At 47.1% G+C, this 24,019-nt stretch overlaps 1 protein-coding gene across 3 annotated transcripts in view; it reads left to right on the top strand.

Annotated features, from left to right (window-relative positions):
* The window catches only part of LOC126346985 (CD2-associated protein-like), a 69,786-nt gene that overhangs the window by 15,118 nt on the left and 30,649 nt on the right, over positions 1–24,019 (top strand). For all 3 annotated transcript variants that reach the window (XM_050002233.1, XM_050002234.1, XM_050002235.1), the window contains 2 exons: positions 6,076–6,192; positions 22,327–22,514. In XM_050002233.1, the coding sequence (XP_049858190.1) occupies positions 6,076–6,192; positions 22,327–22,514 (305 nt within the window). The remainder of the gene's footprint in view (positions 1–6,075; positions 6,193–22,326; positions 22,515–24,019) is intronic.

Genomic DNA, 24,019 nt, shown 5'->3' with positions numbered 1-24,019 from the left:
GAGAAAACTGTTAGCTTCAGTTCAGTATAAACACATTTCATGTTTAATTTAGCTTCAATTCAATATATACCTATATCACTTTAAAAACATCATTAATAGTATCATTTGTAAAATTTTCTGCTGGCAGTATTTTGCACAAATGTAAATTTTGAGTTGTGCATTTTTGTGATGTTGTTTCATGCTCTAACATAAACCAGGCTTCCAACCTACATCATACCAGGCAGTAAGTTTCAAGATAAGTAACTCTTGCCTCAAAAACATTTCCTAACCTCGTTTGCATCGAGCAACTTCTTCTGCATCAGAGTGACCACAATGTTCACTTTTCGTACTACATGGCAAGTTACTGTCACCCAACTATCTACACAGGTCTTTTGCCCCTTTTCAACTTATTTCAGTGCCTTGTTGTTTGTGTCCTTGTGTATAACGCTACTGATGAACCTTGCACATTCACACATCTCCCATGACTTACTCCACGCGAGATACAACTAATTTTATAGACATAACAGTTGTTGTGCAACAACTGTTCAGCTTTATTTGGTACTGTTAGAGGGGGTGAGAATGTGCATGTGACTTGCTCATTAATGGTGACCTTGGCAGCTGCTCAGGAGTGGAATGACGAGTAACTCATGGCTTGAATACAAGAGCTTGTGAGCAAGGCAACTCGGGCATGTTCATAGGGAATGGGAAGTAGGTAAGGTGCAATAAGTACACATTTAATGAATACATTTCACTACCGTACATGTTTAATGAATATGTGCCACTGTCGTACATGTTTAATAAATACATTCCACTGTCATAATATTTTGACCTTTGATGTGGTAAGTAAAGTTCTGATAGAAAGTAAATAATTCAGGAGTAAATGAGACCACTCTCCGAATAGTAGAAGTGTTGAGACATCGACAGGAACACAGAAAAGAATGGAAACTATCTAGTTTTCAGAGAAATCCTTTAATGAAGGCATGCATGCATGCTTCATAATTTGAATTGCAGACCTTCCGTCAACAGCTTCGGTTTTCCAAGGAATCATTTAGCAACTGCTTTGGTTTCCTGAGGGTTTATAAATTCGGCTTCTGTAACTTCGGAGCAACACTTGGCAAAATTTTTGGACTTGCATCTGGGTTGATCCAGCACACAATGATGCCATTGATTTTCCTTAGATAGGCTACCCTGCCTTATTCTAGGTCTGCTAACTTTCAGAGAGTTCCACAGAACTAAAAGCATCACTTTGTCACAATTTGATATTGAATATAGCAATTACAAGTATTAGTTCTGTCAAATACAGTCCACTGTGCTTTTCTGTTACTTACCACTTCAGAATAATGCAACCAAAGTTTCAAAACTAGAGTGCAATGAAAAAGCAGTGACAAAAATATTACACTGATTATTCCCTAAGTGGTTCCAGGCTGAAACTTGGTGGTAAATTGCTTTGGTAAATAAGAAATAGTATTCGTATTTTTTGATGAAATCAAAGAAAAACTTTTTAAAAATCCAATACCAACATTTACTTTCATCACCTCCTCCCCTCACTCTTAAAAAAAAAAAAAAGAAAGAAAAGAAAAAAATGCAACATCTGGTGATATCCTCAAGCTTTCTCATCAATGTAGGCCTGTGCTGTGATACTGCCATGCAAAACAACAACAGGTGCAAGCCCCCTCCATGAAAAACACGACCACACCATAACACTACTACCTCCGAATTTTGCTGTTGGCATTACACACTGGCAGATGACGTTCACTGGGCATTCACCATACCCACACCCTGCCATTGGATCGCCATATTGTGTACCATGAGTCATCACTCCACACAATGTTTTTCCAATGTTCACGCTCCTTACACCAAGCGAGACGTCGTTCGGCATTTACCGGCATGATATGTGGCTTATGAGCAGCTGCTAGACGATGAAATCCAAGTTTTCTCACCTCCTGCCTAACTCTCATAGTACTTGCAGTGGATTCTGATGAAGTTTGGAATTCCTGTGTGATGGTTTGGATAGATGTCTGCCTATACACATTACAACCCTCTTCAGCTGCTGGCAGTCTCCGTCACTCTACAGATGAGGTCGGTCTGTACGCTTTTGTGCTGTACATGCCCCTTCATGTTTCCACTTCACTATCACATTGGAAGCAGTGGACCTAAGAATGTTTAGGTGTGTGAAAATCTTGGGTACAGATGTATGACACAAGTGACACCCAACCACCTGACCACGTTCATAGTCCGCGAGTTCTGTGGAGCACCACATTCTGCTCTCTCCCGATGTCTAATGACTACTAAGGTCGCTGACATGGAGTACCTGGCAGTAGGTGGCACCACAATCCACCTAATACGAAAAAGGTATGTTTTCGGCAATGTTCGGATACTTTTGATCACATTGTGTAGTTCAGATGTCAGTTGATCCATAGGCTCATAAGAGACTGAAAACATTGCTAAGATTTCAAATGATACCTTTAACTACTGAAATGTGTGCGTGCATGCATGCACGCATGCTCACTACTGCAGCTGCAGCTGCAGTTGAACCATAGTGAAGATGTCTGTGTCAGATGGAGTGGGCAGTGGGGGGGGGGGGGGGGGGGGGGGAGAAATGGCAGTGTTGGAGGGATGACTGACTTATATCTGTTAAGAGTGGCAGCAAGGCAGGAATGTGCACTGGTGTACTCAGTCTGCTGTATTGGGAATGAGAAAGGTTAAAGGTTGGTGTGGGACATGCACTACTGGAGAACAAGGCACGGCTTTACAGAAGTTACAGCAGAGCTGTTACATGACATGACTGCTTTCACAGATGACCCAGCCTGCTATAGGATGGTGCAGGATATTCCTCTGAAGAGAGTGGAACAGTGTGTAGGTTAGGTCTTGCACCTGGGTCCTCCATTGGTGGATGGTCCTGTGACAAGAGGTTGGGTGCAGGTGTGGTGTCTGGATGGTCCAGGAAATTTCTTAGGCTGAGTGTGCAGAAGAATACCACTTTGCAGTATGTGGGTTACCTGTTCCTTATTTCCAGGCAAAGAAATAAATGGAATTCCTGGTTTAGGACGTATCTAAGTTGTTCCAATTCATCTGATTATGGGTAATGAAGGGGATGCTGCTTTGCCTGTTGACTACAGACAGCATATGCTCCAAATCCTCTGACCACCCCCATGAACCAGCTGCAGAACAAACCCCTCTTCATTTTCCAACATTCCTCTTAGACTGCAACTACTTCATTGTTGGTATTTGCTGTTTTCTTGTTGATATATTGGCTAAACATTGTTTACTCTTACAGTTTATGGCTCTGAAATCTTATTTTTTAGATGCTGAGAATAATTTTGAAAATACAGAATCAATCACAAATGTTCCAGTGTTCTGATAGTACAACATATAAGTTGATTATATTCTTCAGTATAATAATAGATGATCGATCAGGTATTGTTTGTCAGTGGCTGTTAATACGAATTTCGTTGAAACAGAGTTGGAAGCCTTCTAAAAATCTAAAATGCCAGTAAGAATGGTAATTCATAGTCACATTTCTGAGTACAATCATTTATTCTTATTTTTGTAAATTAACTGTGTAATAAATGTTCCACACAAGCAAGTTTTTCCCCCACTGTCACTTGCGCATCACGAGTCACTGCTGGGAATTGTGTGTTCCGACATACTCAGTGATAGCAGACATTTTATGTTCATAATGTAATTCACTCCAGTAGATAAACAAGCACCATGTATTTATAAAACACACAATGGCTTTCAACAGTTTTTCCTCCATCAATACTGTTAACAGGTGGTGTCTTAAATACACCATCAGGACACTGTATCTAATTATAGTTATGTACAGTTCTTTTCTTCGTGGTTTTTAGATAGTCAGTACTTTCTCTACCAACACATGGTAGCTTTAAGTAATCAAATTGTAAAAATCATTGTATTGAGAAATAAGATGTTACATGAAATCAGTTAAAAATTTTACTATGCAGGATGGGGCAATTTACACTGATATCAATATATGTAACATCCCTTTATGTAGAGCTTTATTTGGATATACCTTTCTCCTTTCTACTGTGGGAATAACTAACAATATGCAATGGAAAACATAAGGAGCATAATGAGGATATCTGACGTTGTAAATGAATTTTGAATTCCTAGTTACATTTCATCTTCTGTTGATGACACAAACATGAAGACACTTTAAGAGAGAAGTTGAAATTGGAAGTCGGAAAAGAACACGATAAAAAACAGAACCACCAGATCTGAAACCTTGTTTCGGACTGTGATTTTTGGGAGTTACAATCTACTGTTATCCTTGATGGTTTGTACACTCCTGGAAATGGAAAAAAGAACACATTGACACCGGTGTGTCAGACCCACCATACTTGCTCCGGACACTGCGAGAGGGCTGTACAAGCAATGATCACACGCACGGCACAGCGGACACACCAGGAACCGCGGTGTTGGCCGTCGAATGGCGCTAGCTGCGCAGCATTTGTGCACCGCCGCCGTCAGTGTCAGCCAGTTTGCCGTGGCATACGGAGCTGCATCGCAGTCTTTAACACTGGTAGCATGTCGCGACAGCGTGGATGTGAACCGTATGTGCAGTTGACGGACTTTGAGCGAGGGCGTGTAGTGGGCATGCGGGAGGCCCGGTGGACGTACCGCCGAATTGCTCAACACGTGGGGCGTGAGGTCTCCACAGTACATCGATGTTGTCACCAGTGGTCGGCGGAAGGTGCACGTGCCTGTCGACCTGGGACCGGACCGCAGCGACGCACGGATGCACGCCAAGACCATAGGATCCTACGCAGTGCCCTAGGGGACCGCACCGCCACTTCCCAGCAAATTAGGGACGCTGTTGCTCCTGGGGTATCGGCGAGGACCATTCGCAACCGTCTCCATGAAGCTGGGCTACGGTCCCACACACCGTTAGGCTGTCTTCCGCTCACGACCCAACATCGTGCAGCCCGCCTCCAGTAGTGTCGCGACAGGCGTGAATGATCGAGGGGACACTGAATAGTGCACGGTACATCCAAACCGTCATCGAACCCATCGTTCTACCATTCCTAGACCGGCAAGGGAACTTGCTGTTCCAACAGGACAATGCACGTCCGCATGTATCCCGTGCCACCCAACGTGCTCTGGAAGGTGTAAGTCAACTACCCTGGCCAGCAAGATCTCCGGATCTGTCCCCCATTGAGCATGTTTGGGACTGGATGAAGCGTCGTCTCACGCGGTCTGCACGTTCAGCACAAACGCTGGTCCAACTGAGGCGCCAGGTGGAAATGGCATGGCAAGCCGTTCCACAGGACTACATCCAGCATCTCTACGATCGTCTCCATGGGAGAATAGCAGCCTGCATTGCTGCGAAAGGTGGATATACACTGTACTAGTGCCGACATTGTGCATGCTCTGTTGCCTGTGTCTATGTGCCTGTGGTTCTGTCAGTGTGATCATGTGATGTATCTGACCCCAGGAATGTGTCAATAAAGTTTCCCCTTCCTGGGACAATGAATTCACGGTGTTCTTATTTCAATTTCCAGGAGTGTATATAAGTGAACTGTGGAGTTTAGGAAGGAGGCAAATCAACATCTCCTAAGTGTTAGATAAAATATTTTGTGATTGTAATAATGATGGTTCTACTTTTATAGCAAGAACGTTCAGATGAGCAAAAACTAACAGCATTCTCATAAGCAATGTATAGTCTCAAAATGTAATTCTTGATAATTCTAAAGTTTTTAGTCAAATTTCTTTATTGAAGACTACATAAGATACATATTTCTGGATACCTGCATACAGTGTTTCTCTTTGTGAACCAATGTAGTGCCTGTTTTGTGCCTCTTTATTTCTCCATACAACATAGCTTTACTCTGCTAAAAAATTCTTTACTTTCTGTGCTTCTTGTTGTCCTCCACTTCGTTCTTCACCACAGTATCATCCTCTTGTACTCAACACCACAGTCTACTAATATTTAACCTTCCTTGCACTTTTATATCTCCAAATTGTTTGCTTATAATATTTGAAATCTGATTCATACTATGAAATCTTGAAGTAAACTAAATACAGGTTTGTGCAATGAGATTGTGACTCTACAAAGGAATTTATTTTCGCTAAACATAGGTGAAAGTGAAGGGGAACTATCAACATCTGTATCTAGTCCGGATTCCAGCCAGCTGCTAGATTCTACTGGGAGATCAGATCAGGACACAGACTCACCTCTTCTGCCACCAAAACCAGGTAATTTCTGTGTCTACTGATTTGTTTATCATTCTTTTTTGTCTTTTTTTAGAGAACTTCACTGATAAAATGAAGTACTTCAAAAAGGCAGTTCACAATACATTTTGCAGTATCTATGAATGAAATTGGTGGAAAAGTGACACTGCAAATAAGTTTTGATTTCATCCACAATGGATGAGAAATTTCAAAGTGAAAATGTATTCTTAACCATTCATGACAAAAAGCACAATTTTTCATGTATTATGAAAATACATTCCTTCAGTGCCAGAATAATTTGTAACACATAAGTCTTTATTTCAGAGAAAGCTTGTCCATGAGCAACTGAATGTCAGTAGAATAAGTCAGTACATATGCTGACAGCAAGTGTTGTTAGTTTTTTAGCAATAGCAGTTCATATGTACTTCCTCCTCTGGAAAATGGCATCCAGATATAACACATCACAACTTAATTAAGCACCTCATGTTTAATCAAGGAATCGCACACTTCCACCAAGGATCAAAGATAATTTATGTACTCCCCCCTCTAGAAATGACTAGGAATTTGAATCAGGGCACGTACAGTAGATCTTACAGGCACCCACATCAAAAACATAGTTGATATTTAAGGTAGCTGAACAGATGACTTCAAAACTAGAACCATTCCTTAAAATTTTTAGCGATGTTGTTGCAATTCTTGTAACTTGTTCATTAAGTATATTTCCATTTTTCACGTATGCTATGTAATCAATTGTTCCAACATAGATCTGATCTAATTTCCTACCATCATTTTGCATGTGCAAAATAGATTTCCTTCAGTTTGCAACAAAGGATACCCAGTTTCATAAACGAGTGTAAAAGTCCTCTTTTAGTAAAACTTTACAAATACACCCAAGGCATTGTTATGTCTACAGAGAGTTCTTGTGGTTGCCAGTTCTGGTCACTACAGACCCCAGGTTTTCATTACAAGAGTAGTTTGTTTGTGGTCTAGTTACTAGTGTTGCTGCTCTGGAGCATGGGGTCCTGCATTCGATTCCCAGCCAGGTTGGGGATTTTCTCTGCCCAGGGACTGGATGTTTGTGGTGTCGTCGTCCATCATCATCATCATCATCATCATCATCATCATCATCTCCATCCTAGTCATAGGTCATGACAGTGGCTTGATTGGATTGTGTAAAAATTGGGCTGGATAAACTGTGTACTAGTTAGTAAAGCTTTCAGCTTCTTTTCACGTGCACTTCTGTGCTTACTCTTTATTAACAAGACCTTGGTGTGTGTTTTATCAGTTTCATACCTTCCATCTGTTTTGTCTTTAACATTTGTACATGGTATCCTAGATAGTGCATCAGCTTCATAGTCATTGTAAATGATGCCCATTCGTCTGTCCCTACTTTTGGTTTCCCACCGGCCAGATAAGAGCCAAGCTTTCAGAATCCAAATAATATTGTCGAACCTTTCTTTCCAGTCATGAAATATTTTCTTTACCACAACATTAGGATTACAAAAGCAATTTTTTAGACTTTCTTTGTCATGTGATTTCTTATAATGGTTGCGAAAGCAGTCCAAACTGTCACAGCTTAAGTAGTATTACAGGTACACAACAGTGTGATGCAAATATAACACTGATTTATTTCATCCAAAAGGAATGTACATCATGGAGTATACAGCACATATCAACTTATCTATATCAGTATCATCAGAGTATCAACCCACAAGACGCTCCCCACCCTGGTCAGCTTCTACATTGATCATCATTTGAAAGGTAGCTGATATTACGGACCCTTCATAGTTAGCAAGGCTACAGTTAATACCTTCCCATATCTTCTCTTATGCAGGATATTGTGTCCACACCTTCCTCCACATGTGTCATGGACGATCATCATCCTGGAGAAGGTTTTAATGGTAAGACTAACTCAGCTGGTAACAGAGCCTTTGTATGTTGAGGAAAGTGAGCCGTCGGTGTCTTGCTAGCTAGGCAGTAGTACAGACATGTATCATAGCTCGTCAAGCTCTAAGAATCCATAATTCTGTTCTCAGTTCAGATAATATTGTTTACTAAAAGGTGGTGGAGGCAAATCATGGTCTGACGGTAGGCATCCACCAAGACGAATAAGACCCAAGAAAGGGTTGAAGAGAGCTATCTTAAAATTTTGTGGTACAGTGAAGTTGTTGCACAGAGGGTGCAACTTGGTTCATGCAAGTTCTTCTAATGTCTCACGGCCTTTCATTAAGTGCTGTTCGAAGTGACGTATACATCCTGTGATCTACAACAGTTTGTAGCTGTTACAGTACCATGTAGATGTTAAAATATGGAATGTTGTTTGTACCCCGAAGACGTGGTCTACTAATTTCTTCTTTTTCCAGCAATTAATGGTCTGTAGCCTGTATAAATAATGGCTACTATGTTCAGTTCTTTGCTAACCAAGCAGGCCCTCAGAACCATATAGTATTGTGCTGAAGTTTGTCTGCTGCAATACCTCTAAAGAGATCAGCTGGGTTTTCTGTACTAGGGCAGTATCTCTACTGTGGTAAATTCATTAGTCTTTGTATTTCTGAAAAAAGTTTCACACAAACGTCTTTCATTGATAAGGGTCATGTTACATCCATTCTAAGGCTACAGTTGTGTTAGTCAGAAGCGTTGCACAACCTCTATTATGGCTCGCAGTGTTACAGAAATAATGCAGTAGTCTTGATCGAAGAAATGTTTCTAGAAGTTCTAGCTGTGGAAGAATTATCTTCTTGATGGGAGCTAGTCTGTTTTTGCTGCAAACTAAGTGGACTAATGTGGTGTTTCAAAGTTGCGCATCATATATAAATGACTGCGCCTTATATTTTTCCTGATACGTTGGAAAATACATAATCTTCAGAGGACACCAATCTCTCTCTCTCTCTCTCTCTCTCTCTCTCTCTCTCTCTCTCTCTCTCTCTCTCTCTCTCTCTCTCTGTGTGTGTGTGTGTGTGTGTGTGTGTGTGTGTGTGTGTGTGTGTGTGTGTGTGTGTGTGTGTGTGTGTGTGGGGGGGGGGGGGGGAGGGGGGGGGGGGTGAAGTTGGTTGATAGCCTCATTTGCCAAAATCAAGAGGTAAAAGCTCATCCCATTCAGTTCCTCTTCACCGAATTTTCTGAAAAATTATTTTTTCAATAGGCAACACAGGTGACAAAAGATCCAGTGGATCTTAGAATCTAGCAGTGCTTTGAAGTACTTCATACTGAGTGGCAGGTTCAGTGAAATTGTTGATGACATTGCAATGAACACTGGACTTGTTAGTGTGTTCCATTGGACTGCTAGTACCTCTGTGTATGTATTGTTTACAACACTTATTGACTGCTGTTCTTCAGTTTGTGGCCCACTTCAACATTGGTAGGCTGAAGTGTCCCTTAAGTACTGTAAGCTTGTAATCGAAATGTATCACTGCATTGTCATATTCAGCACCTGCTGCAAAATCATCCCTACACATTTTCTGTTCTACAAGTAAAGCATTTAAAGGAAAATTCATTTTGTGAATTGTAGCAAGGTCTTGGTGTGGTTTCAAGAAGACAGGTTGTAGGTAAGTTCAGATACACCAGGAGACTTTAAACTCTTCAGTGAGTACTTTTCTGGCACACACGGGGCACCGTGCCTATGCAGTACTCTTTCCTTTTCCATACTGTGTGTCTATCCTTTTACTGTTCTTTCTCCCCTCCCTTTGGAATCATGACCTGTGTACAGTTGGGAAACTGAAACTTGAGAAAGTATTGGTGGATTTTATTTTTGCATTCCTCTCTTTTCTTGTTCAGACTTATCTTGTCCTTCACCAGCTTCAACATTTAAGGGCTCTCCTTTTGTCTTTCTTCCTGCCTGTGCATGCCTGAAAGCTGGCTCATGTATTTTAGATATTAAGGGCAACTGGGTAATGTGTAACTCCCAGCACCCAGGTTGACAGGTAGGAGGCAAGCATATGCCCCAGTGAAGGCCAGGCCCAGGGAGAGGTGATTGCCTGATCTGTTACCTTCACAACTGCCAATTTGTCCCTGTGTTGGAGTATGGGAGGTGTGACCAGAGGTGTGAACACTCACCTAAGGTGGGTGTTCTCCCCTCTGTGTTGCCCCAGAAGGAAGGAGTGTGCCATTGGAGATGCTGGCAATTGCGAGGGATTAACTCATGATGAGTACATCAACACTGTTAACACAACCTTTGCCTAATAAATGGAATAGGCCAAAGACACGATGGATCTTCCAGTTACACCCACTACCTCGTGGCATTGTGCACAGGAGGTCATAACTTTCCTACAGTGAACCCATTTGTCATTCAGGAAAGTGTGGATACAATTGCAGACCCACTAAAGTCCTGTACTCGTTTACTCAATGGAGCTTTGCTTCTGCAAACAGATATAGGTTTTCAAGCCCAAAAACTGCTTAAAGTTATGATCCTCCACGGTTACCCAGTTTGTGTAGAGGCTCATTGAACACTGAATTCTTCACATGGTGTTATTTACTCTCAGCTGCTTGATGGTATGACTGAGGGAGATATATACCATCTTTCTGATCAGTTCGTAGCTGCATTCCACCAGGTTATGAAGAGGGTTTATGCAGAAGTAGCACCTACCCCCCATCCTTCTCTTAATGTTTGATTGAGTAGAGCTCCAATCAAAGATAAAGGCAGGCTCTGAAGTTATCATCAGGTCCTACATGCCAAAGCTAACTCATTGCTACCAATGCCTGTATCATAACCATACTCACATGTTCTGTAGAAACAAAGCCAAATGTGCAACTAGTGGCAAGGATGCCCGCTGATCAACTGTACTGGCAGCCATGGCACTGTATTCCATGAATGCCCTGTGTACCTTGGTGAATGAACCAATCAGGAGATACAGGTGAAGGAGAAGGTGCCCTTCAATGTTGCTCACAAAAGATAGTTAGTAGAAAGCCTTTGATATCACTATCCAACAGTTACAGTATCGTTGTTGCTGTGTCTTGACTCACAGACCAACCGTAGGTTACTGGCATTTCTGAAGAAACAGTTAAATAGGATCCTCCAGCCTCAGAAACCTGTAGTTGTATACAACCAAAATCTGGCACTGGCAGCCCCTATCCTCTATCATCTAATATGGCTGTCTTCCAAAGAACATTTGTTGCATCAGACCACCCAGGGCAGACTTAAAGCTGTTATTGCAATCATAGTCACCAGTTGTTTTATGCCTCCAAAAATCAAAATTATGCCCTCAAGACTGCTTTGACTTCCTGCACTTCACTCCAGTACAATTCAACCTTCTGTCCGAGGAAGGAACTCCAGCTCTTGGGGAGTCGTGGCACTCATTCGGGATGACATCCATAGCCAAAGCATTTCATTGACAACTCAGCTACGAGCTGTTGCTGTCCATCTTTATCTCCCCAATTGTACCTTTTCTTTTTGTAATACCTACATACCCCATCATCTGATCTCATCATAGCAGACATACTGCAGCTTACCACTCAGCTCCCTCAACCCTTTCCGCTACTTGGCAACTTCAGTGCCCACTATCCCATTTGGAGCTCTCTGAGAACCTGCCTGAGAGGCTCTCTCCAGGCAGGTATTCTCACTCAACTTGATGTCATTTGTGTCAACACTAGTGAACTTACATTTCTTTCAGAGTCTACACACTGTTTCTCTCACCAGGACCTTTCGTTCTGCTATGCACAGCTTGCCCACTTAAGAGTGGTCCATCCACTTGGACACATACTCAAGCGACCATTTCCCGTTTGTAATTTGTCTGGTAACTCATGTCCTATCTGTGAAAAATACCAACTGGCAGCTTTCTAAAGATAACTGGAGGCTCCGCTCTTCACTGGCAACCTTCAACGAGCAATATTTCCACAGCAGTGATGGCTCAGTAGAGCGCCTTACAAATGTTACCCTTACCACCATGGAGCGGTCCATTCCCCGAACCTCTTTCCTACCGCGACATGTCCCAGTTTCCTGATGGACAGAGGAATGCCACAATGTGGTTCACATATGAAGACATGTCCCATGTCTCAGAAGGCCATATCACAAAGAACAACCGTATTCCTTATAAACAGTTTAAAGCAAAGAGTCGTCACATTATCAGAGGTAACAAAAAAGCTAGATGGATCTCTTACTAATTTTTGTAACCCTTTTACTCCCTGTTCTGAGTACCCTTCATCAGCTTTCTGGAAACAAGGTGCAGCTCCTGGTTCGTGGCCTGGCTGTAGTTAATGATGTTATTGTGGACCCTATTGAGATTCCAGCACCATGAGGTCAATACTTTACAGAGATCTCAAACTGTGCCTTTCTACCTCAGAAACGAGCAGAGGAGACTCGGGAGATATGAGTGCTGCAATATCTTTTTTTTCCTATGAGGGAGCATTAACATGGTCTCACCTTATCTTCTTCATCTCCGAACAATATTCGCATCCAGATGTTGCAGCGCCTCTCTCTTGACAACAAGCACCTCCTTCTTTGTACATATAATCATATCCAGAGGGATGGTGCACATCCTTCTTTGTACATATAATAATATCTAGAGGGATGGTGCACTTCCCAGACACTGGCACAAAGCCACTGTAATTCCCATGCCCAAGCCTGGAAGGACATCTTCTAGCCAGCTACTGCCAGATTTACCTCACAAGCAGTGTCTGCAAGGTGATTGAATGTATGAAGTCAGCTGCTATGGTGGCTTGAGTCTCAGAATTTGTAACAAATGCACAATGTGGATTTCGTAAGCACTGCTCTGCAATTGATCATCTCATTGCCCTGTCAACCCACATTACAAACAATTTTCTGTGGAAGTGCCAGACTGTAGCTGTGTTTTTTTATTTGTGGAAAACTTAAAATAGCTGTTTGACCAGGTTTTACAGATTCTTGTGGGTTCAGCTTTGTCAAACACTTTTATTCAGGAGAAAGAGATGCTTCAGAGCTCTGTGCCGAGTGTAGCCCTATTTACTATAGCAGCTGATGCTATCATGGACTGTCTCCTGCCAGGCATCTCAGGTGCTCTTTTCATTGAAGTCTTAGAGATCTACTGCAGCTCTCAACGGAACTGTTTACTTGAGGAACAACTTCAACAATGTCTCTACCGTCTCTTCTCATGGAGCATCGACAATGGATTCCACTTTTCCACTGAGAAAACTCTTTGAACTTCTGGCGGCATAAGGAGTTCCTTCCACCGTCCTTACATCTCAGTTCTGTTGCTTCTTCATTTGTCAAAACTGCAAAATTCTTGGGGCTCATGCTTGATAGAAACTCTGTTGGTCATCCTGTACCTGATTTCCAAATATCGTATGCACTTTAAATGGTACTTCATGGGTGATACCAGTCTCTTGTCTGATCAAAACTGGGCTGTGTGCCTCGTTTACTCATTTGCATGACCATCTATTTTACACCATCTCAACACAATCGACCGTAGAGCCATACATTTGGCTGTTGGGTTTTTCTACACTTGCAGAGTTATGAGTCTATGCCAGTGCTGCTGAACTACTGCTGTCAACTGATGTGATGTTCTTCTCAGCAGATATACATGCTGTCTGTCCTCTATACCCAACCATCTATCCTATGTATCCTTTTTTGATGACTTCCTTGACTGCCAGTAAGGGATAATTGCAACTTTTTTTTTGCTTCCTAAAAATTGCCTTTGTATACTGCTTTGGAAGCTTAATCTTACTTACCAGCAACATTCCTGATGGGTGAAATTTCTTCACTGCCTTGGCTTCATGCAGAGGTCCATGTTCATCTGGAACTGACTTCAGTTCCTAAGGACAGTACCCTAGATACGACTTATTGCAGTAAGTTTCTCAAACTTTGCATGCAGTTTGGAGACAGTACCTCCATCTACACTCGTGGCTGTAAGACTGACGATAGTGTTGGATATGCCTTTGTCATTAGCAACAAACATTTGAGATACTGACCTCTAGAACAGTGCTCAATTTTTCCTCCAAAGTTTTCGGTCCCCTATCAGGCTACCCAGTACACCCAACGACACACTTCTCAATTGTGTATTATGTTCAGATTAATTTAGTGCCCTCCATAGCCCCTTAACACTCAAAAAAAATCAAAGAATGCCTCCACCCACATGCTGCTGATGGAGCCATCATAATGTTCATGTGGGTCCCTGGTCATGTCGAGGCATCAGGGAATGAAGCTGCTGCTGCTGCCAAGGCTGTAGTCCAATTACCTAGACCTGTTAGCTATTCTGTCCCTTCAGACAATCTCTGTGTTGCCACACATTGGAACATCGTGTCACTCTGAGATGAACACTGATCTCTATATGGGAATGAATTCCGGGAAATTAAATCCTCCCAACAGCTTGAACAACTTCATCTCACCCCTCTAACTGCAATGAGATACTTTCAGCTAGGCAGCATTATTGGACACTGTAATTTCAGTCACAGTAATTTGTGAAGTGGGGAGCCCGCACCACTCTGTACTTAGTGCAACCAACTATTGACAGTGTACCATTTTCCGACCCCATGTCAATAATAGGAGTTTACGTTTTCATGTATGTTTGCCATCAGAATTATCAGATATTTTATCAGATACAGCATGAGCCTTTGATCACATTTGACTATTTATTCATCATAGTATGTGGCAAAGGAAATTTAATTTTCAACTGTTTGAGCAACCTCCTCAAAGGGGAAGTGATTGTTTCCAGCTATACTCATTCTCCAGTCCATCAGGCTCTGAGTATTATTTACTTCAAATTCATTCAGTAATTGACTGTTTTAAGTTAAGACATGGGCACTTAGGACCACAGTAGTTTTGCACCATAAAGCAGCAACAAACGAACAAACGCAAGTCTGTAAGGTAATCAGGTGATGCAGTATGTAACTCTTTCACCAATCATAACACAGTTTCCGTCTTGATTTATGACTATTTTTTTTTATTTTTAAGAAAAGAAGCAGCTTATGAGATCTGTCTTTCATGTGAGGAAGTAACTAGAGAAATGTTTTTCATATTGGCAATTAAGGGTACCCCAGATATAGACAGAATCTCAGTAATACTGAAAGGAAGTAAATTAAGACCCATATCTAAAGAGCCATTCACATGAAGAAACCATCAAATACATGCTCCATTTGATAAGCATTAATTTTTTTTTCTTTATTGCATGGTGGGGCAGATAAAATGTCACTCAGTGTCAGTCTAGTAGATGTGACCTACAAAAGTCCTTTTTTGATGACAAAAATTTGCAGATTGTGATTGTGTTTCAGGTTGCTGTCCTTCGTAAATTGTTTCTCCTGTGAAATAAGTCTCTTCGCTATTTGCTGAAGAGTATAAGGCGCCATAACATTTGGGTATTCCTTCTTTTATCTTTGATGCAGTAGGTTGTTGAGAAATAGTACAGTGAGGCCAGTCACTTTGAGTTCCTGTTCAGTCCTCGATGATGATGATGATGATGATGATGATGATATCTAAATTCCATAAACATTATAGAATATCAACTGTTGACATCACTGAAATTTGCTATCACACGGTTTGCTGTGGTGCTTGACTAAGAATCAAACCTAGAATCAAATGTACGATTACGATGGATGAGGTTAGTTGAATAGGAGGAGGATAATCTCCAGTGATTTTAGAGTTGCGATATTCTCCATTAAGGATCTCGGTGCAAAGATCTTCTGCAGCATCCTGCATGTTTGCTAACTAAAATCTCTGGGTGCACACTCATTTTCTTAGATAGAGAGGTACAGTTGCATGTGCGGCAAATGTGTGTGTGCTTTCAAATATATTTACAGACGACGTGGAATTTGTCCAGATATCCTTTAGAGTGAAATCTACACTGAAGTTGTTGTAGATGGCATTTCAAAAGCACTGACAGATATGTTGCTATTTTCTATAGATTCTAAACCCATCATACCAATAAGGAAGTTGGAAATGAAGCTTTAGTGACTGCTGCTATCCAGAAAGTGACATGTCAGTCTGCTTAATCCTCCAGTTGCCTGAAGATAAGTAAAATATGGTGAACTTACTTGGGGTAACTTCTTGAAGATGAAAGTAAAGATAGCAGTCTCAGTACAGCTAGCTTTGGGATGATGGTTTTGTACTTGGAATGCAATACCTTGCCCTTCTTACTTGTGTTTGTAGCATTGTGACCTTGGTTTAAACATGTAACACAACAATTGGATTAAAACTTATATCTTGTTGGTTGTCTGTCACTGTGTTCCAATGAGTGCAAGGTTCACAGAAAAACCAGTACACTTGTGATTTTCAGAAGTTTTTAGCTTGCTTTGAATTAATATGAAGTGTTGATGCAGTGAGTGTGAAGTTAAGCAGATGGCAGATATTCTCCATGAATATTTTGTTCAGTAAGAGCACTTTGAACTACTTCTTCAAAAAAGTTCAGTAGCTTCAATGCATCTCCTTGCCATATTTTGATTCCTCTAGCATTTGACACATTTCAGCAGGAAATGCTCACTGAGTTTTCAGAGTGGGAACTTAACTATTTGCTCCCCGCCCCCGTCTCCCCGCCCCCGTCTCCCCGCCCCCGTCTCCCCGCCCCCGTCTCCCCGCCCCCGTCTCCCCGCCCCCGTCTCCCCGCCCCCGTCTCCCCGCCCCCGTCTCCCCGCCCCCGTCTCCCCGCCCCCGTCTCCCCGCCCCCGTCTCCCCGCCCCCGTCTCCCCGCCCCCGTCTCCCCGCCCCCGTCTCCCCGCCCCCGTCTCCCCGCCCCCGTCTCCCCGCCCCCGTCTCCCCGCCCCCGTCTCCCCGCCCCCGTCTCCCCGCCCCCGTCTCCCCGCCCCCGTCTCCCCGCCCCCGTCTCCCCGCCCCCGTCTCCCCGCCCCCGTCTCCCCGCCCCCGTCTCCCCGCCCCCGTCTCCCCGCCCCCGTCTCCCCGCCCCCGTCTCCCCGCCCCCGTCTCCCCGCCCCCGTCTCCCCGCCCCCGTCTCCCCGCCCCCGTCTCCCCGCCCCCGTCTCCCCGCCCCCGTCTCCCCGCCCCCGTCTCCCCGCCCCCGTCTCCCCGCCCCCGTCTCCCCGCCCCCGTCTCCCCGCCCCCGTCTCCCCGCCCCCGTCTCCCCGCCCCCGTCTCCCCGCCCCCGTCTCCCCGCCCCCGTCTCCCCGCCCCCGTCTCCCCGCCCCCGTCTCCCCGCCCCCCCGTCTCCCCGCCCCCCCCGTCTCCCCGCCCCCCCCGTCTCCCCGCCCCCCCCGTCTCCCCGCCCCCCCCGTCTCCCCGCCCCCCCCGTCTCCCCGCCCCCCCCGTCTCCCCGCCCCCCCCGTCTCCCCGCCCCCCCCGTCTCCCCGCCCCCCCCGTCTCCCCGCCCCCCCCGTCTCCCCGCCCCCCCCCGTCTCCCCGCCCCCCCCGTCTCCCCGCCCCCCCCGTCTCCCCGCCCCCCCCGTCTCCCCGCCCCCCCCGTCTCCCCGCCCCCCCCGTCTCCCCGCCCCCCCCGTCTCCCCGCCCCCCCCGTCTCCCCGCCCCCCCCGTCTCCCCGCCCCCCCCGTCTCCCCGCCCCCCCCGTCTCCCCGCCCCCCCCGTCTCCCCGCCCCCCCCGTCTCCCCGCCCCCCCCGTCTCCCCGCCCCCCCCGTCTCCCCGCCCCCCCCGTCTCCCCGCCCCCCCCGTCTCCCCGCCCCCCCCGTCTCCCCGCCCCCCCCGTCTCCCCGCCCCCCCCGTCTCCCCGCCCCCCCCGTCTCCCCGCCCCCCCCGTCTCCCCGCCCCCCCCGTCTCCCCGCCCCCCCCGTCTCCCCGCCCCCCCCGTCTCCCCGCCCCCCCCGTCTCCCCGCCCCCCCCGTCTCCCCGCCCCCCCCGTCTCCCCGCCCCCCCCGTCTCCCCGCCCCCCCGTCTCCCCGCCCCCCCCGTCTCCCCGCCCCCCCCGTCTCCCCGCCCCCCCCGTCTCCCCGCCCCCCCCGTCTCCCCGCCCCCCCCGTCTCCCCGCCCCCCCCGTCTCCCCGCCCCCCCCGTCTCCCCGCCCCCCCCGTCTCCCCGCCCCCCCCGTCTCCCCGCCCCCCCCGTCTCCCCGCCCCCCCCCGTCTCCCCGCCCCCCCCGTCTCCCCGCCCCCCCCGTCTCCCCGCCCCCCCGTCTCCCCGCCCCCCCCGTCTCCCCGCCCCCCCCCGTCTCCCCGCCCCCCCCGTCTCCCCGCCCCCCCCGTCTCCCCGCCCCCCCCGTCTCCCCGCCCCCCCCGTCTCCCCGCCCCCCCCGTCTCCCCGCCCCCCCCGTCTCCCCGCCCCCCCCGTCTCCCCGCCCCCCCCGTCTCCCCGCCCCCCCCCGTCTCCCCGCCCCCCCCCCGTCTCCCCGCCCCCCCCCGTCTCCCCGCCCGCCCCGTCTCCCCGCCCCCCCCGTCTCCCCGCCCGCCCCGTCTCCCCGCCCCCCCGTCTCCCCGCCCCCCCGTCTCGCCGCCCCCCCCGTCTCGCCGCCCCCCCCGTCTCCCCGCCCCCCCCGTCTCCCCGCCCCCCCCCGTCTCCCCGCCCCCCCCCGTCTCCCCGCCCCCCCCCGTCTCCCCGCCCCCCCCCGTCTCCCCGCCCCCCCCCGTCTCCCCGCCCCCCCCGTCTCCCCGCCCCCCCCGTCTCCCCGCCCCCCCCGTCTCCCCGCCCCCCCCCGTCTCCCCGCCCCCCCCGTCTCCCCGCCCCCCCCGTCTCCCCGCCCCCCCCGTCTCCCCGCCCCCCCCGTCTCCCCGCCCCCCCCCGTCTCCCCGCCCCCCCCCCGTCTCCCCGCCCCCCCCCCGTCTCCCCGCCCCCCCCCGTCTCCCCGCCCCCCCCCCGTCTCCCCGCCCCCCCCCGTCTCCCCGCCCCCCCCCGTCTCCCCGCCCCCCACCCGTCTCCCCGCCCCCCACCCGTCTCCCCGCCCCCCACCCGTCTCCCCGCCCCCCACCCGTCTCCCCGCCCCCCACCCGTCTCCCCGCCCCCCACCCGTCTCCCCGCCCCCCACCCGTCTCCCCGCCCCCCACCCGTCTCCCCGCCCCCCACCCGTCTCCCCGCCCCCCACCCGTCTCCCCGCCCCCCACCCGTCTCCCCGCCCCCCACCCGTCTCCCCGCCCCCCACCCGTCTCCCCGCCCCCCACCCGTCTCCCCGCCCCCCACCCGTCTCCCCGCCCCCCACCCGTCTCCCCGCCCCCCACCCGTCTCCCCGCCCCCCACCCGTCTCCCCGCCCCCCACCCGTCTCCCCGCCCCCCACCCGTCTCCCCGCCCCCCACCCGTCTCCCCGCCCCCCACCCGTCTCCCCGCCCCCCACCCGTCTCCCCGCCCCCCCACCCGTCTCCCCGCCCCCCACCCGTCTCCCCGCCCCCCACCCGTCTCCCCGCCCCCCACCCGTCTCCCCGCCCCCCACCCGTCTCCCCGCCCCCCACCCGTCTCCCCGCCCCCCACCCGTCTCCCCGCCCCCCACCCGTCTCCCCGCCCCCCACCCGTCTCCCCGCCCCCCACCCGTCTCCCCGCCCCCCACCCGTCTCCCCGCCCCCCACCCGTCTCCCCGCCCCCCACCCGTCTCCCCGCCCCCCACCCGTCTCCCCGCCCCCCACCCGTCTCCCCGCCCCCCACCCGTCTCCCCGCCCCCCACCCGTCTCCCCGCCCCCCACCCGTCTCCCCGCCCCCCACCCGTCTCCCCGCCCCCCACCCGTCTCCCCGCCCCCCACCCGTCTCCCCGCCCCCCACCCGTCTCCCCGCCCCCCACCCGTCTCCCCGCCCCCCACCCGTCTCCCCGCCCCCCACCCGTCTCCCCGCCCCCCCCCCGTCTCCCCGCCCCCCCCCCGTCTCCCCGCCCCCCCCCCGTCTCCCCGCCCCCCCCCCGTCTCCCCGCCCCCCCCCGTCTCCCCGCCCCCCCCGTCTCCCCGCCCCCCCGTCTCCCCGCCCCCCCCGTCTCCCCGCCCCCCCCCGTCTCCCCGCCCCCCCCCGTCTCCCCGCCCCCCCCCGTCTCCCCGCCCCCCCGTCTCATTCTTAAGAATGAATCATAATTTAGAATCGATCTATTCACTGTTAGAGGAGCACACATCAGTTACCAATATTTTACAAATAAGTGTCCCAGGCCCCATGAACAAGTAAGATTATGGTTAAAATTCCAGAATAAAATAATTAGCCTACTATGTCAGAGATTAGAAATCGGAAAAGTACATATGTTAAATTTTACTATTTTGAGTTTATTCTGTATACACAAGCTAAATATTTCTAACTGACCAAATGTAACATACACTCTATTAGCGAATTACAGGTGGTACAATTAAGTCCATAGCTAGAGACACAGGCTGAGAGTCATGCTTGGATAGCTGAGTCGGTAGAGCACTTGCAAGCGAAAGTCAAAAGGTCCTGGGTAGTAGTCCCAGTGTGGCTCCAGTCTTAATGCCCAGGAAGTTTAACGAATAAAGCTGTTTGTCTGGAACAATAACGCACAAAATTTGGTGTCCTAAATTCCAATAATGTCTCTCTCTCCTTATTAACTGATGATATTTCACACTTGATGATACAAAGCACATTAACAGAAAACTTCATAGATATTCATCACATTATAAATCTTTACATAAAATGTGCTGTTCTCATTATGTGCATGAACAATATGCTCAACCTGTAATACTAACATACATCACTCTCTTCCACTGAGTGAGGTGGTGCAGTGACTTGTCAATTTCTTTGTGTAGCTGTAAGTCAAAAAATTTATAAGACTTCTTATTTACTTATGCACGAACCCATAATACCTCACTGTGCAGTTGCCACTGGAGTTTCAGGGAGGAGGATCAGCAATCAGTTGCGAATAATCTGAATTTTATTGTTGCTAAATTTCAACTAAAGAATAGTCATCATTGGTGCTAAAAAAATACAAAAGGCAAAAAAAGCAGTAAAGTAACTGCTTAGCAACCAATGTCACACAGCCATACAAGGTAAATGTAAATCACACTGTACTATAAAAAACAGTGTTGTCAACTTAACAAAAAGTGTAGGTACATGTAAGCTGCACTGAACACAGAAATACATGTAGAAATTATTACAAAAGATAGTCAGTGAAACCAAAGTGGTCAAAGTCTAATACAAAACTGGACCTGCTGTTCAAAAAAGAATGCAATGGTCTCACTGCGTCATATCTGAAAATTCATGCCGTCTATATGAACATGCCATTAATTATATCAGACAAAAATTTTACTGTAAACAAATTAGACAAATCAGTTGGCGTTCATTACATGAGAGTATGCACGTAATATTATAAAATTTTAATTGATTTTTTAACTGTAAAATAGGTGAATAATTAACATTAAAATGCACATATTTTCAGTTTTAATTGTTAATCTATTATGGTTAAAATTCAATAAAAATATCTCCATATTCTTTGTTGTACTAAATGGCCACTAATTTGGGTAATTTATTTCCAATAAAAAGGTCTGTTTTTGACGTAATGCCCTTACAGAGAGCATGAATGTTCGGATATGACAAATGAGAGGCCGTTGCAGTCTTTTGTGAGCAACAGCTTCAGTCCTGTACTAGACTTCAACCACTTCGGTCCACTGTCTGCATCTTTTGTGATGACTGCTATAGGTTTTTTCGTATTCAAATTGTGATCTTATGCACCTGAAATTCATGTCAATGTGACCACATAATGTGTTTCATGGTATGTTGTCTTCTACATACACGTTGTACCGCTGTGTGACACTGGTTGTAAGCATTGCTGCTTATCTGATTTTCTTTTCTTTTATACTGTTTTCAGCAATTAAGATGACTGTTCTGTATTTACAATCAATCTGCAATAACATTCAGATTGTTCACAAGTGATCACTGTTATGCCTATTTACTTTTGTATCAATATTCTGAAAAGGGAAGTTGCTACTCACCATATAGCAGAGATGGTTAGTTACAGATAGGCACAACAAAACGTTTTTCACACTTAAAGCTCTCAGCCAGTGGTCTTTAACAGGTTTTACTGCCTTCTGTTTGCTAACTCCCTTTGGATTGTCCTTGCGATATAGTAATGCTTCATTATATTGTTTTTAAATGCTTTTCTGCACTTACTGAATGCAAGATGTAGCTTGTAAAAAGTAAAGTATATAAATTTTAGTGGAAAAAGTGAAGATGAGTATTCACCACATAGTTAACGGATTTGGCAGTTGGCCTTCACCTAAACAAGCCAGAAATGTGCCTGTCAACCACTCAGCACCTTCTTATTCCTTTACATGAATTCTGGAAGGGGACTTTGTACTATCATATAAGTGCCTATCTGGCATTAGTGCAAACTGCGACAGATTGGAAATGTTCTGAAACATTGTGTACATCTTCCTTATGTTTCAGTTAAAGAAATCTGTCGAGTACTCTTTCCTTATGAAGCAGCAAATGATGATGAACTCACTCTGAAGGAAGGTGATTTAATCACACTTTTGAGCCGTGAAGTGCAAGACAAGGGATGGTGGAAAGGAGAGCTTAGAGGTCAGATCGGTGTGTTCCCAGATAATTTTGTTGAAGTCATTCAGCAGGAGGAGGTAACTATTTTTCTGTTTGTTATATTTGGTATAATTTTAAGATCACACAGTTATTATTAAAATTTGGTGAAAATGGTATGTATTAACTTTTACTGGTCAGAGATAGGAAGGCAACAATTTAATTTCAATGTCTTAATATAATGTCTCATTTTATTTCTCAAAAAATTATTTAATAGATGTCCTGAGCTCTCCTTTTTAAAACTACTTCATTTTGTGCAAAAAAGGGGTGTGTGCTTACTGCAAACAAATCAGAGCATGCACTTGGATCATAAATGCTTTAATACTAAATTATGACGATAGGTTCTCCAAACTTGTAATTCCCAGGACAGTCGATCACTATGCCCAAATTGTTCCTCTGCAGTATGCCCCAGAAAGTGCTGTAAGACCTGTTAATATCCTTCATTTTTTGTTTTCTTAAGTGCAATAAGTGGACCAGATCATAATAAAAACACTCCCATATTGCAACACCACCTCCTTCAAACATGGCACTACACATGATAGCACTACACATGATGGCAGGTAACATTTGCCAGACTTTGTCATACCCACATCTTTCCATTGGATTGCCACAGGGTATTGCGTGATCCCTCAGTCAATATCACTTCTCCAATGGTATCACTCTTCACACCGTATCAAGGGTCATTTAGATTAGACTACAAAAATATGTAGCTTATGAAGAGCTGCACAACCATTGTTCCTCACTGTTATCAACTCTGTCATTGTGCTAGCTGGTTTAATGGCACTGTTTTGGAGCTCAAGTGTTAGTCTTTCTACTGAGTTAAACATTTTACAATCACCCTTCTCAATGTTTGACTCTTAGTATGCGAGGTCTACTTCATCTTGGTTTAGCTGTGGTCCTTGCGTTGCATTTTCTCTTCACTATAACATCACCAACAGCCAGCTTGGGCAGCTTTATAGTGGTTGATAGTCCTAATGGAATTGTTACTCAGGTGACATCGAATGACGTGTCCAAGTTCAGTCAGTGAGCTCTCCTGAGTGACCCATTCTGCTGTTACGGCTTACCTACCGCTAACACAGTATTCCCTGCCTCATTTTGTACTGGCAGGTCCACCTCTCAGGACATCTAGTGGTCAGTTTGCATTACATAGGGATGTCCAGATACTTTTGATCAGATAGTGTATTTTGCAAATGTGCTGTCGCCATAGAAGAGCTATGGTCTCACATACTTTTATTCCAAAAGTATTTGGCCTTTTGTACCAGCTCTCTGTAAAAGTGTAATATCCAGCTGGTGTAGTCCATATCAATTCAGGCAGGCTAGGATGAAATCTTACCGTGATAGTCTCGGATGTTAATAAATTTAGCATATGTTAAAATGAAGGTCTAAGTAAAGAATATTTATTTTTTTGTTTCCTCCAAATAAATTTCTGCTCCAAGATACAGTCCTCCAAAGATGACACTGCGCATACCGTTTTGAAGATGCGAATTTTGGAAAAAAATTTAAAATGCGGAGCCTCTGGAACAGTTATAGATATTTTTGGAGGTTC

Source organism: Schistocerca gregaria, chromosome 1, assembly GCF_023897955.1.
Source record: "Schistocerca gregaria isolate iqSchGreg1 chromosome 1, iqSchGreg1.2, whole genome shotgun sequence".
Lineage (NCBI taxonomy): Eukaryota > Metazoa > Arthropoda > Insecta > Orthoptera > Acrididae > Schistocerca > Schistocerca gregaria.
The sequence above is the reverse complement of the archived record's forward strand: the minus strand, read 5'-3'. Positions and strand labels throughout refer to the sequence as shown.